This window comes from Mastigoproctus giganteus, chromosome 12 (assembly GCF_048544385.1).
Source record: "Mastigoproctus giganteus isolate SK-2022 chromosome 12, ASM4854438v1, whole genome shotgun sequence".
Lineage (NCBI taxonomy): Eukaryota > Metazoa > Arthropoda > Arachnida > Uropygi > Thelyphonidae > Mastigoproctus > Mastigoproctus giganteus.
This window is the reverse complement of record NC_143586.1, coordinates 145,344,170-145,361,840: the sequence shown is the minus strand read 5'-3', so window position 1 is coordinate 145,361,840 and position 17,671 is coordinate 145,344,170. Positions and strand designations below refer to the sequence as shown.

Sequence of the window (17,671 nt, the reverse complement as noted above, 5' to 3'; positions counted from 1 at the left end):
ATCTGAGTTTTCGAAATGTTCCTACTTGTAACTTAGTACACAGTCTCTTTATTACTAAAAGGTCGCTCGCAAATGTGCTTTTCTTAAAATACTATTACAATATATGTGTATCGTATATTAGGGAGGGAGTTAGGATCACCATAATCTTCTTTAAGACATCAAAAAAATCTCATGGAACCAGTGATGTTTCCATGAGTTTTATGAGAAAAATATCAGGAAAGGAAAATGCATCTTATTTCAGTGGAATTTTTCTCAAGCGCACTTGAAAGGATTTTGAGTATAAAAGATTTTCTTTAATAAAAGTTTTCTTGTAGCTTGCGCCTCTATTGTCTTCCCTTTGACGAGAAAGCAGCAGAGGCACGGAATTTCAAGGGAATTGAAGCTTCTCACTGATCAGAAGCATCGATTGGATCTCGATACTTCAGCTGAGCGCTCTTCAAACTGAAGTAATTTATTTAATAAGAACTTGCATTTAGTTCAAAGAAGAAAGTTTTCTTAGTGATACACTTCGCAGTTCGAATACACTGAGATTAGCCCCATGGGACTTGAATTCCAAATATAAGACGCTGTATTGATAATATATTGGAAAGCAGATATAGGAATAAAGAACACGTTGTTAAAATTTTTAACTCGTATATATCTCCCCTCATTTCACCCACCCCTTTAATAATGCTGTCTTAACATTTGCTTGAACAAGAATGTATTAACTTCAAGTTTTTCCTAAATTAAACTTCCAAAATGATGTAATTATAGTAAAAGTCTGTAAAAATAAGGTATTGGACCCTCCTAGGACTGCTTGTTAAATATATTAAAGGCAAAGAAGTTATTTACACAACCGGGGGTTTATCCAGTACACGTTTTAGTCTCCTAACGGGCTCTAAAGATTTAATTAAGAAATAGCTTCACTTTAAGATGCTGAAGAGAAGGCAAAAATAAGAGATGACTTCAGTTGATTAAAGATCTAAAGGGGAAAAACTTTATTCTGGTTACATGGAGCTCTTTTAATCCTCCGCAATGAAGCTTGAAATTTGTTAGAAGTGACATTAAAATTAAAACTTGGTAATTTATCAAGAAATGTACCCGTCTAAGCATGGGGAAATGAGGTTTTCAAATGGAAATTGGAGTAATTAAGAAATCGATAGATCCCCAGACGCATTAAAATGATTTAAATTGCAATGTATTATGGAGTTTATTAGATTTGAAGGTAAACCACATAATGTTAATATTACCGCAAATTTACTGGTATTTGCAGTAAATTTTAAATTCAATGCAAATACAAGGAAGAGAACATTTAATGTGCAGTTCAGATTGATTAATATAAAAACTGCTGCGAAAGATAAAAAGGAAACTAGAAAAAGCTGAATGGGGAGTGCTAGCGGTTAGTGGAATGGTGAAATACATTAAGAAATCAAGCCTACCATTTTAATATGAGATTGAAACATTAAAGGACTCGATGTGGAGCTGATTATCAGACATGGCGCACCATATTTCAGCCAACTGGCAATTGTTTCGTCTATTTGGATGCCTTCCGCGGTCAAGTGGCAGCCTTCCAGAAGAACTAAACGAATTCAATTTTTAAGCGTTCTAATTCGTCACTTTGCTGAGAAAGAAATGCGTTCATAATACAGTAACCGGTCGTGGACTAATTTGGGTTGTGTTGTAGTTGTGAACGTTTCATTTCAAGTTAATACCATATAATGCAATAATTTTTTGTAGCGTATAGTACCTTTAATAAAGATTACATCGTTTATTTATTAGGATTTAATTCTTAAGTTATTTTCACAAATAAAAAATGAGCATTCTAACGCAAAAATTTCTTCTAGAAGTCCAAACAGTTTATCCCAAATGCCCGACATGGTTCTCCCCGGGCCTACAAACCACCTTCCTTCTCACAGGGCACGGTGCCATTCGTGCAAAGCTGACTTGCTTCCATATAACAGACAACCCTCTGTGGATTTCAGGAAACCTGGGACCACCTTATGTACCACTGCCCTCTTTACGAAGATCTCCGACTCATTCTCATTACACAGATTCATTACCTTCCTCAGGATCAAGAAAACCATCTTCTGGAACACGAGCAAAACTACTGCGCCTTTTCCAAGTTTGCCCAAGACGTTTTTGCCAGGCAACGAACTTTACCTCAACCGTAAACCTCTGAGGGAATAGTGCTATACAACTCCTTCCTTGGTTCGTCTTAGGAGTGCACAACCACCAGCACAGCTCAGATGCTGCCATTAAGCTTTCCTAGCCACACTCCCTTGCGTGGTCCTTTGCCTCCACTCCCCGGGCTGGAGGGGGAGGTGACTCCTGGTCTCCCCCCTCTCTGCCCCTCTTTTCCCTCTTGTGGTGGCATGGGCCTGCTCCACTGATTTGGGGATCATCTTCTCTATGGACCCCTTATCTCTATATTTTCCCCCAGCCTTCAGTCTCCCCACTCCTCTCTCTAACTTGCAACTACTAGTGTCCTAATCATCTCTAAGTTGCTTGAGCCCTACACCCAAAAAGGTAACATAAAATCGCATAACTAGTACTCCTTTTGGCTGACCCCTATCTATAACGGTTTTTTTAGGTCCTAGTCACTGAAATCTCAGGAAATTAGGTGGCAGGACCTTCCAGAGAATAACTATAATACTGATGTACCTGGTCTGCCTCCACAGGGCCGGGTGTGGACAACGTTGAGTCCCATTAGGGACTCAGAGGCTAAATGACCAGAGCAACAACGGTACACGACGCTACACATGTACAAACTCCATACACTTTTAAACCTCTGGCATTGACAGTGTTCTGTTTCACATTCACAATGTATTGTACACGGAGATGGAGGAAATCCCTGGTGCCGTTTGACATTAAACACACTCTACACTAGCAAGAGGTCATGAAGCAATTCACTACTAATACTCAGACATTGACTATAGATTATCTTTTGCAAGGGGGGCGGTACACTGTGTCCATCCAAAATGTACAATCGAGAAGAGCACCTCAGTAGGTATGGTTTAATTCCAAAAGTCGATGGAATGTGTCCGTTTGGAAGAGCCATATCAATTTTATGTCTGAAAAGGTTGCAAAATTTGTTAACATGATAGCAAGAATTACTATGAAGGATTGGGGTATTAGAGGTAGGGTACTATCTTTTATTTATGACTATGTTTTCATTTCTATTGTTTCTTATGGTATCTCAGCTTGGATAGACTGCGTAAATTTAAAAAAAAAAAACTGTATTTCATTCAGAGGATGATGCTCCTGAAGATGGCTCTAATTTGTAGAACTGTCTCCATTGATGCGCTAAAGATTGTCACAAGGAAAATGCCAATTGACTTCTTTCTGATTTACAGAGTAATGACTTTCAACATTCGGCGTGGAACTCCTTTTATTATTCGTGATCTTGAGTTGGATTTGGCTAATGATCTTAAGAATGAGCCCAAGCGAATCTTAGATATCGTAATGACTCTTTGGAATCATATCATAGAGGGCTAACTCAAATAACGGTGAAATAACTCGTAGGTTCTTTCCCTCTGTTGTTGATGTTTCATCAGAAAAAATAAATGGTTTGTGCCTAATCTACAAACAATGCTTTTTATTAACCAGTCATGGCTCATTTCTAGCAAAGCAAGTAGGGTGCCTATATACAGTTGTACAATAAAACTTAGAAAGTAAACATATATAAGCATTAGTTTCTATAAAAGAGTACAACAAACAACATCCGATACGAGTAAATAAAGCACATACACTCGTATATACAGTGATACAAGCAAAAGGTAGAGACATATAAACACATACGCATCGTAATATTTATAACTAACTTACATATACATAATAATTTAAGACGTTAATTCTCCTCAGCAGAGGAGCAAAATAGGATTATTAAAACAGAGATTCCATCCTGCAGGAGATAATCAGGAAACTGCTACAGCTGTATGTGATGGTACATGTCCTTTATCATCACAGAACTAGTGGGGGTCAATCTTCAGGCTGTTGTACGTTTGGAGGATGTTAGCCGGAAAAAATCTTCGAATCATGGTTAAATTCTGTAGCGAGCTTCTTAGGGGGAATCCGCGCGTCATTGCAAAAGAGCGGGACAGTCTAGGGCCCGCAACAAGATTGTGGACATTTGGTGCATCAAGCCGATCGGTGAGGAGCTGACAGAGGTTGCGTAGCTTTCCTGCCATGACCAACTGATTCCAAGGGATGCAACCAATGTTTGTATACATTATAGAAGCGAGATGGTCAAAGGATAAGACGGTTCAACCACCCTAAAATCCAGTACTCGATACCCATGAATTTTTTGATGTTAGTGAGGGAAGCAGACCACCAGATTTGTTGAAGCATACATGGGAATCGGAACAAGACATGTTAGTTGATGATACTTGCATGGGAAGGGAAGTTCTCACTGAAATTCTGGGTTTAAGACCCACATATATGTCAATCAGAATCTTGCTATTTACATACGTGATTTACTGACATCTTATGACTTTAGTTGTGTGGAAAATTACAGTCCAACCGACTCATTCAACTAATCAAAAAAAGTTTCAGTTTGAAATAATGCTTGGATTGTCTAATGCATAATTCTGGAAGCAAATACGTTAATATTGTAATTCATGAAACATTTCGCATTTATTTTAATATTAATCAGTGGATTCTACCTGTTAATAATTGGTAAGCAGGTGCTGATTGTGGTAGGATCAAGAACTGCGCACCTGCCTGCCGATTATTGATAGACTTGAACATTCCCCTGGGAACCTGCTCTCTTGAAACATGATTAATGTATCCAGTTTGTTTATTAAATTAATAGATTCTAAACACGTTTTTTATTTTAAATTTATTTTTGTTATCGATTTGCCAAAGGAGAATTTCGTAATTAGATTTTGCGGTATATTTTAACTAGATAATGTACATCACTGTTTTTATTCTGTAGTTTCTGAAAAAAACATTTATCAATTACGTTTGCACCCTTTTAACAAACCTTTTTTCCGTGCGAATGGAATTCATTTATTTCTCCCGTTATTTTATAGAGTTAGCGTCGCCTCCAGGAACCAATTAAATTTAATTTTTTTTTACAATAGTTTATAGATATTCCTCTGAAAAGTTTACATTTGTTTTTCTAATAAAAGATTGATATTCAGTTGTTTTTTTCTGGTTTGTTATTTAATTACGAAAACCTGACCATTCTGGATATCATCTCGACTTTTGAAATGGTTTCAAATTTTTCAATATTTGTGAAATCTTTTGTTTCCAAGAGGGTGGATTATAATTTAGCTTACGCGAATTTTGAATTAGATAATAATAAGTCAGAAATATATTTTTACACTTCAGTTGTTGTTGTTGTTGTTGTTGTTGTTTGGTTTTTAGGAGCATTAGCAACTAAGGCCATATTGCTCCAGGATATGCGGTGGTCATTCCTTAACCTTTCCGCATCCTCCGTATTTGGTGGTGACGGGCTCGAACCCTACACTTCAGTAGAAGCAGTAGTTTTATTTCTTTCATAGTTCGAAGAATGCGAGACTAATCAAAATCATGATTTGCTTAATTATGATTTTGGTTAGTCTTCAATTCTTCAAGTCTAAAGGTATTTTACACAAAATATCTGAAAGTTAAGAAAGTCAGTAAAACTGAACCAGATATTGTGATCAACAACATGAAAAAAGCAAATACAACAGAATACAAATATTTTGGTTCCTATTTTAGTAAATCAGGAAAGAGAAATAAAAATAAGAATAGTCATGGCCAAAGATGCCTTTTGGGGAAATAAAGACGTCTTGAGGAGTACTGTGGGAATTTAAACAAAGAAAAGAATGATTAGAAACTTGGTCTGGCCAGTTTTTACACATTGAATGAATCTTGGACCTATAAGAAAAGAGTGGGACAACAGATTGAGGCATTCAAGATGTGGTTCTTCAGAAGAACATTAAGAATTTCATGGACAGAGCGCATGATCAAACATTGATGTCCTACACAGAATGAGAACACAAAGATCTTTACTAATGGAAATGATTCTGAGGAAAATGGGACTGGCAGGACAATAAGAGCTGGACAAAGAACACTGACAGTCCTCGAGGAAAGATCGTGGGAAAAAGATCAAGAGGGAGGAGAAGAAGGACGTGGTTTGACGATGTAAGAATCTGGACGAGGTCACAAAACTACGCTGAGACCAAGAGAAAAGCTTGTGATAGAGGGAACTGGGGAGACATGGTGCTGCACCCTCAAATCGAGGAAGCCGCATAAAGAAAAAAGAAGAAAAGGTATCTTAAATAAAATCTAAAACAAATCTTTCTATTTTAAAATGTTTATTGCACTACAAGCTGTTGAAGATATAAAAACATATTTCTTCTGATCTCTTCTCGGATTTGTATTTGGATATAATAGAAGAAAACCTTTTAATATTTTGTCATCATACTATAATTTATAGGCATAGTTTGTTTACCACTTTTATCTTTACAGTTGCAAGGACAGGAGGCCCAGCTTTGTCAGATATAGTTACTTATTTTGGAGAAATAGCTTCGGCTCATGCAGTCGCTTTTATATTCTTCATTTCTGTGGGATAAGCTTCAAATAAAAAATGCTCAATGAACCAGTGCCATGACATCTTATTACATCTGCATACGTCTAGCTGACAGCTTTTCAGACTGCAAACATGTATGTAAATTACTTCAGAAGCAACACCTGTTTTATGCAGAACATTAAGCCGAGGTAAAATATGTTATTTTCTTTTTGGTGATGCAGCGTCAATAACTGGAGAAAAATGCACTTTATTTGCTTCGCCTCTGAGATAGAAGGCCCATAAAGATGTTTCAAACGTTGTCGCATTTTATTTACGTCAGCTAAGATTGTGTGCTTTTTAGTACTCAGTTTAGGTTATTAAAATATGGCATGGGTTTATGATTCATTTAAGATTTTACCTGTAGGAAATGGTTTAACTCCTTTACCACAGCTCCTTGGAGCTTTTTTTCACACATCAATTCAATTGACGAACTAATTGCTTTGCTTTCTCAGTCTGTTGAAGAAAGGAAATGCTTTTGTAATGATTTTTAGTGAAATCATTACAAAATCATTTCTTAACAGAAGGCACAGGTAAGTGAGGATCACCAAAATCCTCCCCCTTGCGCCAGAGACCCAAGAACAGCTTAAAACTCTTAATCATGCTTCTACCAATTATATGTGATGTGAGCGTGCGCGTGATTGTTCGGGTCGGATGATTTACACGCTCCGCTTACTTCAATTGTTTTAGTTTCTTAAACTAGTGTAACCATCTTAATTTTCATCTACTGTCTTAGATCTATATTCACAGATAGATTGAGAGATTCTACGGGATATCCGGAAATATGCTCGAGAATGCTTCACTTCAAAGGCAATGGCATTACAGTCACTCAAAGCGTCGAAGTAGGAATCCCACAAGGTGGTTCTCTCTCAGCCTTGCTATTTACAGCAATATTCGTTCCACTAATGGATCAAATTCCAGCTTTCCTATCGTATGCTGATGATATTGTATGCTACTTGCCATGCAAACGCCATGTTGGTGATTCACAAGACAGACAAACCTCCTCTGAATCTGTAAACAGCTACCTAAATACATTCTGTAAGTATGCTAAATTTTTTGGCCTGTCAGTCAATCCAGAGAAGTCAAACTATCTCATCTTTACGCCAAGTCGGATGACTTCTACTGATACTGCATCTTCTCTACTTCCGGAATTGGCAGGAAATGTTCTGACTCCCACAGACAGTGTCAAATTCCTAGGAGTAATCCTTGATGCCAACCTCACCTATAAAAAAACAAATCCAAGCTCAGTATTCCAAAGCCCTGAGAGCGTTCTGGGGAATGAAAATTGATCTGTGCAAAACGCACAATAAGCAAATAATCAAGAAATACCTTGCAACTTACTTCTGTAGTGTGCTTTCCTATGCCGTGGAAGTTTGGTCGGCGGCACCACCCACCAGCCTCAGGAAACTATGGGGCCTCGAATTCTGGGTGCTGAAGTGGGCCAACTTGTGGTCGCACCAGATCTACACAACATCTAAATCTACTCTCTGCTGCAACCTGCATTAATTTCCCACAGTCCACAGAGCTCATGTGCTAAAAATAAAGTCATTCCTTCATCTGTGCTCAGCTAAGCAGGATCACATCAACATCTGGAACACGGTTGGTTGGTGTTTGCCAGACATCTCCGTAGTACCCCCTCCTCGTGCTCAAGGCTCCAGCGGTTACAGAATTTCAAGAGACACTTCCCAAATGTGACTCTGGACACTCTCAACTCGCTCAACATCGACATTGATCTGTGGACTATAGACAAGGCATATCACAATGGCATCTTGTCCTATCTTGCTGTTCGTAAAGGACATTTATGTAAGTGCCGATCTTAGTTAGCCGATGTCATTTCATGTTCTGCGCAACTTGTAGTCCTTTTTCGCTGTAATCACTACTTCATTTTTACATTTTGATTATCCTCTTTGCTTTTATCTATTAATTATTATTTGTTTATGATTATTATTTTATTTTATTTCATTTTTTTTCTATTATAAAACAAAATCACTTGTATAAACAACGAATTGTAAGATTCCTCTGGCTTTCTGTGTAAGGAATCACTATTGTATAAAAATATGTTAATAAAGAATCTTATTATTATTATATCCACGAGAGAAGCATTTTCAAATTCCTCTGATATTTATAAGGAAACTTTGAACTCACCTTAAAAACGAACGCTCCGTCTTCTACCGTACCAACAAACTTTCCACAATTGGTAGTCACCACGGGGCTTTCAGGTATTCCAATGCTATTATCTTTGTACGCCGGAGACAGAGAAGTTGAGCCGAAGACACCTCTAAGCGTGAAGAAAGACACCAGAGCCAGTGCTGTGACCGCTATAGCCAAACCCGTCAATCCTAGTAAAAGCGCCCTGAGCGACGGGCAGTGGTATCGATGCCGGATCACGCGAATTTCCTGTTGAGGGCGAAAAAATTCGTCCTCATCATCCTGGTTATGGCACTGTCTGTAGTTGTTCCTCAGGAAAGGCATGGTAAGGGTTTTTCTGATATCCTGTTATTTTCACATGACTTCCTGTGGTCTCTGTAAGACAAATAGAGGAGAAGTTGAAGCGGGATGTGCGTGTTCTATGTAAGGTAGAAAGATGAGGGAAACGTATAGGAGGTTGATATATTTAAAATAAAAGTGGAAAAAAAGTTAGAAAGAAAAATATGTGACGCGCTTAACATAGAAATACAGAATTAACTTTAGAATTGCAGAATTAAACAGTTGTATTCGAATAACTTGATGGATTCCGAACACACCAATTGATTTTAATTATTTTACTTCGATAAATATAATGCTGTACAGTATCCTCTTTTACTTGTAATATTTCATATTATATTTTAGCTCTGTAATATTATCGTACTATTTTTATTATTATATTAGACTACTGCTATTATAATTATTGTAAAACAATATTCTTATTATTATATTATAAAATTATTATAGCTCTACGTTTCTATTTAGTTAATATAGTTTCCATAATCCTAATTGCTTATGTGCTAATTTGATGTATAGAGTATACATCAAAGAGATCTTTCAAGATTGAAAATATTAGTTAATAATAATAAATGCGCAATTAGCCTAATGGTTAAGACGCCAGACTACCACTGTGATGGTCACGAGTTCGAATCCTACAGCGAAAAAAAATAAATAAATAAAACTTGCGTTTTGTCGGACCCGTTTCCCCCAAGGTCAAAGCGATGGTTGAGGCAGAGAGTGGGATCAGCTGTTGCCGTTCCTAATAACTACCACCCACCACTGGATGCAAAAAGCCAAAGCTATATAGGTCCAGCTCCATACCTGGAAGTAGATGACAACTAGAAATACTGAAAATACTGCATCGACTGTGGCGCAGCATAAAGTCACTCATATTCAGACCTGAGGGTTCGATTCGAACAGTAGGAACACGAGGACTTTATGCTTTGCCACACAAGATGCAGTATTTCTACTTGTCATCTTCATCCAGTTATGCAGGTGGACCTGTTTAGCTTTGGCATGAAGTGAAGCATCGAAATGAATAAGTTCATAATGTGAACATACTAAGAAGTAACCAAACTAGAAACCGCTATGACAAGGTACAGATGATACTACACACCAAGTGGTTGGAAAGATTCCCGACTGTTCAAGTCACAACAGAAAATAGCAGATCAGAGACGGACTATCGTCAGGAAGAAATTGATAGTTCCTGCAATCTCAGAAAACAAAATCAGGATGTGAGCGGCCAACTACAAATAATACGGATGCAGCCGAACCGGAACTAGAGGAGGAACAGCAAGTACAACCCGGAGCAACCGAATTGGAAACAGACGAGGTCGCTATATACAGAATAGAAGAATGGAAGAAGGCCTTAGCAGAATTCGACAGAATCGATCCCGACAAAGACCCCACAGAATCCTTTGGCAAGTCCCAGACCACCTCATACCACATAACGGATTAGTACCTCAAAAACAACGGAGTAACGCTAGATGCTATCCGTACAGTCATTTACTGTGTCGCTATTTCAGCCACCAGGATGAACACAGGAGAAACAGAGAACAACAAGAAAACAAAACGCAAAGGTAAGGAACCAGCGGCCTGAGAAAAATGATATAGCAGAAGGTAGAACAGCTGAAAGTGCAGACAAGCCAACTGCCCCAGTACAAGCGGGATAACAGAAGTAAGAAGCTGTTCAGAAAAGTGAAGACCATCCCGAGAAAGACAATGTCCACAGCAAACACGAGAACTACAAATAGAGGAGCGAAGTAAATTTGGACACCCTGAAACAGAACTTCCTTGCACTCAGAAAGAGATTTCACAAATACAGCCCAGAGGAAAACAGACAATGGATATTTGATTTTTAATCAAATATAAGGAAAATGGATCCCTGACCAGAAGGCACTCGAGGAGTTCTGCGGCAACCTATGGAGCGCGAAGTTAGGCATTCCGGCAGTGCACTCTGGATAGAATGAGACGAAAGAAAACCAAGGGCATATACAAGAGATGACACAATATGAGATTTAGGAAGAAGAAGTAAACAAGCGATGAGGAAGTCTCACAACTGGGGAACCTCAGAGATATGATTACTTGTTACATCGTACCTTTCCTTGCAGAAGAAATTATCGGAATTTGAGTTTGGCATATTCAGTCCTTCACGGAATAAATCTCCCTAAAGATTTGAGTCCGTGATATGACAAGTAAATATTATTACAACAGTAAATAAGAAATTAGTAAGTATCGAACAGTCATTGAAAGAAATACATTCCTTTTCGATGAAGGTGGACTATTTCTTGATAATTTCATTGAATCAGAGATGCTTCTTCACTGCCGTGCACTAAAGTATTATAATTGAACTGCCATGTCGACTTTGACACACCTAGACTAGAGAAAGAGGAAAATTAGGAAAAACCTTCACTTTTGGAATTGAAACACTTCCTTCATACATTTAAAACTTCCCGGGCAGATTCCTTTTACAAAAGCTGTAAAAAGTAAGAAAAATGAAAATAAGACTCTCTGCAAAAGGTTCTGAAGTCGTAATTGAAACTAGGTCCAGTGAACAGCATGGGGTATTCCACCATAATTTCACCCCTCATGGAAAGCTCATCTTTCTCTCTTCCTGCTTTTCGTCCCCAATTACCTTTTGCCTTCAAAATACTTTTACCCGAATTGTGCTGCTCACAGCTATAATAGCCTGTACTCCCGATATAGTTGTCCATCACTCGTGACCCATTTGAAAAAGGTTTAATGTTCGATTCCATCCCAGACTGGAGTAATTCTCTATAAAGGTTTTTTAAAAGCCCATTCGGGACTAGTTAGTAGGTTTTAATCTTTCAGACCCGAGTTTGACTGTCTAGACGTACTCACAAGCGTATTTTATGTCATATCATTGGCAGATCATGACTTATTTGTAATTATAAATGTATCAGTGCAAAAAATACTCAGTGGATGCAATAACATCGAAGTCTCATGAATATTTTAAACCAGCGTTTTAGTTCAATGTTTTAGGACCACCCCAACTTATGGTGTGTTTGAAAAAAAAAGAAAATGTGAATGATAACCGAGTAAGGAATAAGTAAATTTGGACTAACGGTACACAGAAAAACTTGGTATATTCTGTCCACCTTTATTGTGAAAGAAAAGAGGAAAAATAAGATTTGGAGTTAATCAATATTATGTCAGGTTGGATTCACTTTCTCGCTGAGTCTCTGTATTCTTTCATTCTCAGTATATATAAGCAGAACACAGTTCACGAAGTTACTGTGTACCGTAAGTCCAAATTTACTTATTCCTTACTCGGTCATCATTCATATTTTCTTCTTCAAATAAACCATAAGTTGGGGTGGTCCTAAAACATTGAACTAAAACGCTGGTTTGAAATATTCATGAGACTTCGATGTCATTGCATCCACTGAGTATTTTTCGCGCTGATACATTTATCATTGTCTCGTGACTTAATGTAAACTAGTCCTCCCCCGTTTGTGTCACTGGGTTCCGTCAAGTATTTCAGTTGAGTTTCAGGACAGGAAGACCATGTAGTTTGTTGAATGAAATACAACCATTTGAAGCACGTGCATGTCATTTATCAGCGGTTGTCGGAAAGTACACGGTGTTTATTTTCTCGGTTTCGATTTTCACTAGTTCGAAGAGCCCTCAGGTAATATAAATTACTCAAAGTTCATTCTACACTAGTGATTACTCTTCTAATATTAGTCATAAAGCCTGTTTATACGTGGGATCGATACGACATTGTTTATAAGTGTAAGTGCCAATATCAAACTTGTTTAAACAATATAAGAATGGTAGGAATCCAAACATATCGTACAAAGTTTAGTTATGTATACAAATATCTAGAAACTGTGGACATTTTTTCTCGTGATGTTGTAGAAGCAAACGATCTGTGTGACTTAATACAGTCCCATGGTGTGCATGTTCCTAAGTTACATTAGATGATGCTTGTAGCTAGCGTACTTCTTGGAAGGAATTCTGAAATGCGTTGTTTTAGAGCTCTGTCTGTCTCTCTTCTGTCGATAATCTACTTCAGAATTTTACAGTTCAGTCAATACATTTTGAATACATTTTTTGGTATGTTCCCGACGCAATCTTGTTGGGCAGTAGAATGCTCAGCAATGATGGAAAGCAGAACATTATTCTAAAGAATTCGCTGATACTTTATAGGAAAGATGGCAGTTCTCTTCATAACTATTATTATTCAGTTATGCTAAACAGAGAAGCGTCTGGGATAAATATACATGTAATACTAGTAAGGGATTAAACTCGGGAACAATGGAAGCAATAAGAAATCCATCGCTTCCTTTTGCCTAACTCCAAACACGAGGTTTTCTAAAAGATGAAGAAACATGCGCATGTCATGAATGAGTAATTTTGAATTTTTATCCTTTGAGTTTACTTTTGCCAAAAAAAGGGTTGCGTGATGTTTGGTTTTTTATGCCTCTATCGCAAAAACGTTCAGTACGGTAACCATTTTTTTTCTTGGCAGTAACGATCTAAGATAAATGTGCAGGTCATCGCACAAAAGAAGTGACACCGTACATTAAAATAGACCTATTAAGATGATACGAAACGTGCTTGCTAGGAGAATTAAAAGGTTGGAAAGAGATTGCAAACATTTGTCTGTTTCAAAAAGAGAAAAACATGTAAGGGAAACTTCATTTATTCTTATAAAACTGTATTAGCTGACTCAGTTAATTATAAATTCATAATATGTCCAAGTGAGTTAGCCAAGCTATAGATTAATAAAACACATTCAGTTGTGATTGGAAATCACTATTTTTATCCTTTAGATATTGTGGTATTTACGATGATTACTACTGGTTAAAGGCCTTCGTGGGTTGGTTGGTATAATCGCCGGGTGGAGAAGACCTTACTTAGTTCGAATCCGTTAATAACTCGAGGAATATTTATGGATCTCTTTCACAAGGTCTTAGAGGATGCTCCCCAACAACAAGTCTAGCTGACACCATGATCGGCATCCAGATTGCGTTTCGAGGTAAGGCACAATGTGATGTTTTCTATTTAGACATCAAAGGTACTTCCAACAACACAGATCGCAAGAGAGCTTTTGGTACGTAAATAAATAATATTTTCATTGACAGATTAGCAATTTCCTATGTACAGTACGGTACAGCACAGCCTAAGTTGCAGACATTTTTCTCTTTCCCACTAGCTCCGATGATAATCTCGTCCCAACCACAAACAGGGATTGTTCAAGGAGGTGTAGTCGCCAGCACTTTATTTACAGCATGAAACCCCAATTTTCCTGGCATATTCTAATGACTTAAAGCTATTTATTAATTCAAAATCCAGTGATGATATTTGCAAAATTTGTCACGATGTGAATTAGATATCTGAAAGAACTTAATGTCATTATCAATGCAAACAAATACACCGATGAGCCAAAACATTATGACTATCTACCTATTATGATGTTTGTCCTCCACGTGTAGCTAAAACAGCTCATACCCGGCGAGGTATGGACGCTACAAGATTTATAAATGTCTTGTGGTACCTGGTACCAACACGTACCAGCAGATCCTTTAACTGCTGTAAGGTCCGTGGTTGAGACGCTGCAGATCGGAGTTGCTGTTCCAATACAAACAACAGATGCTCGATGGGATTGATGTCTGGAGAGTTTGGAGGCCTGGGCAATACTGGAAGTCTTCCTCATGTTCCGCGAACCAGTCTCGAACAATCCGGGCGTTGTTCTGCTGAAAGACCGCACCGCCAGAGGGGAAGACCGTTGCTATGAAAGGGTGTACCTGGTCAGCAATGATGTTTAGGTATAGGTATATCTGGGTCTAACGGCTCCTGGGATTTCTCCCATCTCCGCTTATGTACACTGTATCGGACAAGCCAGGGATTTAAAAGTGTATGGGTCATGTGGTATGTAGCATGTTGTGCCCTTGTTCATCTGGCCTGTTAGCCGCCGGACCCCTAATGGGACCCGAAGTACGTCAGAATGCCCGGCACATGGAGACTGGACCCAGGGTATTCCAGCAGAACAACGCCCAAAGCATGACACCGCTGCCACCGGCTTGTTTTCGTCCCACGGTGCATCCAGACGCCATCACTTCCCCAGGTAAACACGCACACGTATCCGGCCGTCCACATGGTGCAACAGGAAACATGATTCATCTGACCAGACCACCTTCTTCCAATCACTCAAGGTCCAGTTTCGATGCTCGAGTGCCCATTGTAGGCGCTGTCGCCGTGAACCGTGGTTAGCATGGGCATTCGGAGCGGCCTGCGGCTACGCAGCCCCATTTTCAGTAGAGTTCGATGTACTGTGTGTGTGTTATGACACATTACTGCCGTCACCAGCATTTCAATCACCGGCGAAATCTAATCTGGAGCCGCATATAACCGTCAAGGAGTTCATTGCTCTACAGTATAGGGTTCTAAAATGACTCAATAGCAAACCTGGTGCTCAGCAGGCAATATCCAGGCAAGCAACTGCTTTATAACAACTTAAACACGAAGCATCTGCAACAGATCAACTAGTCTGGAGTCATGCATCTTTCAAAGTTGATTATATCTGCAATCGATTAATCAAATACAGCCAACGTAATTCCCAACAGATAAAATTTAAGAAATCAGCAAATATTCAACCCCAACTGATCCAGATTCAAATGGACAGAATGTTTTCGATTGTTTTCCAATAATTGTTTCTCAATTTTTCTTCGCAACGTTGATTGCCAAAGATATGTCAGTTCTTAAGCTTACAAGAATCAGATTTCCAATCAGATGAATAGAAATACGAAGAGCAGCCTGACTTCAACCGAGTAACCATCAACTCAACGCCTTATATACCGAAACTGTTTTATTTTGTTAAAACGTGAATATAAATCATTGGTGATTTTTGAATACTATACATATCATGAATCGTGTTGGTTGACTACTCTCATTATAATAACATGCCTTCCATCACAAACAGAAAAAGTGTTGAATCTAAGATCCCTTTTATCAGGGGCTCTAGTAAAACGCTTCACGGACAGACCATCAAGGGAGTCCAAAATCTCCTCTCCACCGGCATAGCAATCAGATACCCTGCTATCTACACATACTACGTTCTCCTCTCGTCATAGAATCCCCAGATCCCAACTGTTCAGTGTTTACCTTCAGAATTGCAGGAGTATAATTAGCAACCTAAACCACTTCAGAGCAATCCAAGGCTCACATATTTACGACATTTACCTGCTCACTGAAACCTGGCTCTCCATAAATATTGATGATCAGGAGATTATAGATGGACAATATACAATCCATAGAAAGGACAGAGGATCTCGTGGAGGCGGAGTAGCTATTATAAATAAATAAATAAATAAATATTCATTTATTGCAAATACAGCAAGCCCATTACAGCACATGGCTAGGGGCAGATAAGAATACAAAGGAATGATATAAAGTATATGTACATAGCAAGTTTTATATAGATATTAACAATGGTTAGAAATTTTAGTTATGAATTTAAAAATTGCAGAACAGGGCATTTAGCTTTCAGCTGCCATTACTGGTTGGGTTATTTTTCTTCATTTCATCGGAGATCTGACTCCTGTAGGCTGCAGAGTTGATTAACCTGTTGCAATCAATGTTGTGATGATTTATGAGGTGAAGAAATGCATTGGGGAACATTCTGTCCATTTGTTTGAGCCTGGAGAGGCTGGATTTGAATCGCTGGTTTCTTGTATTTTCCCTGTTGGGGGCAGCTATTATATTGCCTAAATTTGGTGAATCGCATGCAGAGGTGATTATCTTTGCAAGAAGCATGACTCCAGACTCGTTGATCATCTGTTGCAGAGGCTTTGTTTTTAGGTTTTTATAAAGCTGTTGCCTCGATATTGTATGGGGAAAGCGAAGCTTCCTATTGAGCCATCTAAGAACCCAATATTCCAGGGCAAGGAATTTCTTGACGGTTACTTGGGGAGCACCAGACCAGATTTCGGAAGCATAGGACAGAATGGGAAAGATGCATCTTTGAACATGCTTAATGACTGTTTTTCTGTCTTGAATCGCTGCTGTTTCTTGTTTGATTAACCATTTTGCTTTTTGAATTTTTTGAGCAACATATAAATAGTGGGCATTAAAGGAGAGATTTTTATCAAAAACAACTCCAAGGTCTTTGTGAGCGTAAACATTTGGGATTGGGACATCTGCAATTTTTATTTCTATGTGGTTGGGTTGTTTCTGAAGGGAATAAGTAATTTGAGCAGATTTGCTTGCATTTATATTCAGATTGAGATCTTTCAGGTACTTGATGATTTCACAAATCTGTGAGTTCGCATCATTGATAACTTTGCGAATATCATCAGTGGCTTTGGAGGTTATAAATAATTTTAAATCATCGGCATATGCCAGTAGATTTGGATTTTCTTGTAGAAGTGGTTGAAGAGATGCTGAAAATATTGTACTGGAGAGAACGGCTCCTTGGGGAATGCCTGTTGAGGTTGTGACGAGAATATCGTCAGTATTAGTGGGGAAGAGGAGAAGTCTGCGATTTAGGCTGTATTGAAGATAGGAAATAATCATTGCGTCAACGAGAAAGTGATTTTTTAGTATTTGAAAAGCTTTTTCGAGATCTATGTTGTCGAAAGCACCTTTGATGTCAAAATAAAATACGTCGCATTGTGCCTTGTCTTGAAATGCAGTTTGGATGCGTACAAT

At 38.4% G+C, this 17,671-nt stretch overlaps 1 protein-coding gene across 2 annotated transcripts in view; it reads right to left on the bottom strand.

The window, feature by feature from the left end:
• LOC150077485 (uncharacterized) overlaps positions 1-17,671 on the bottom strand; it is a 209,079-nt gene that overhangs the window by 132,899 nt on the left and 58,509 nt on the right. For both annotated transcript variants that reach the window (XM_090386985.1, XM_090386986.1), the window contains exon 2: positions 8,678-9,055. In XM_090386985.1, the coding sequence (XP_090243111.1) occupies positions 8,678-9,004 (327 nt within the window). In that variant the 5' untranslated portion in view covers positions 9,005-9,055. The remainder of the gene's footprint in view (positions 1-8,677; positions 9,056-17,671) is intronic.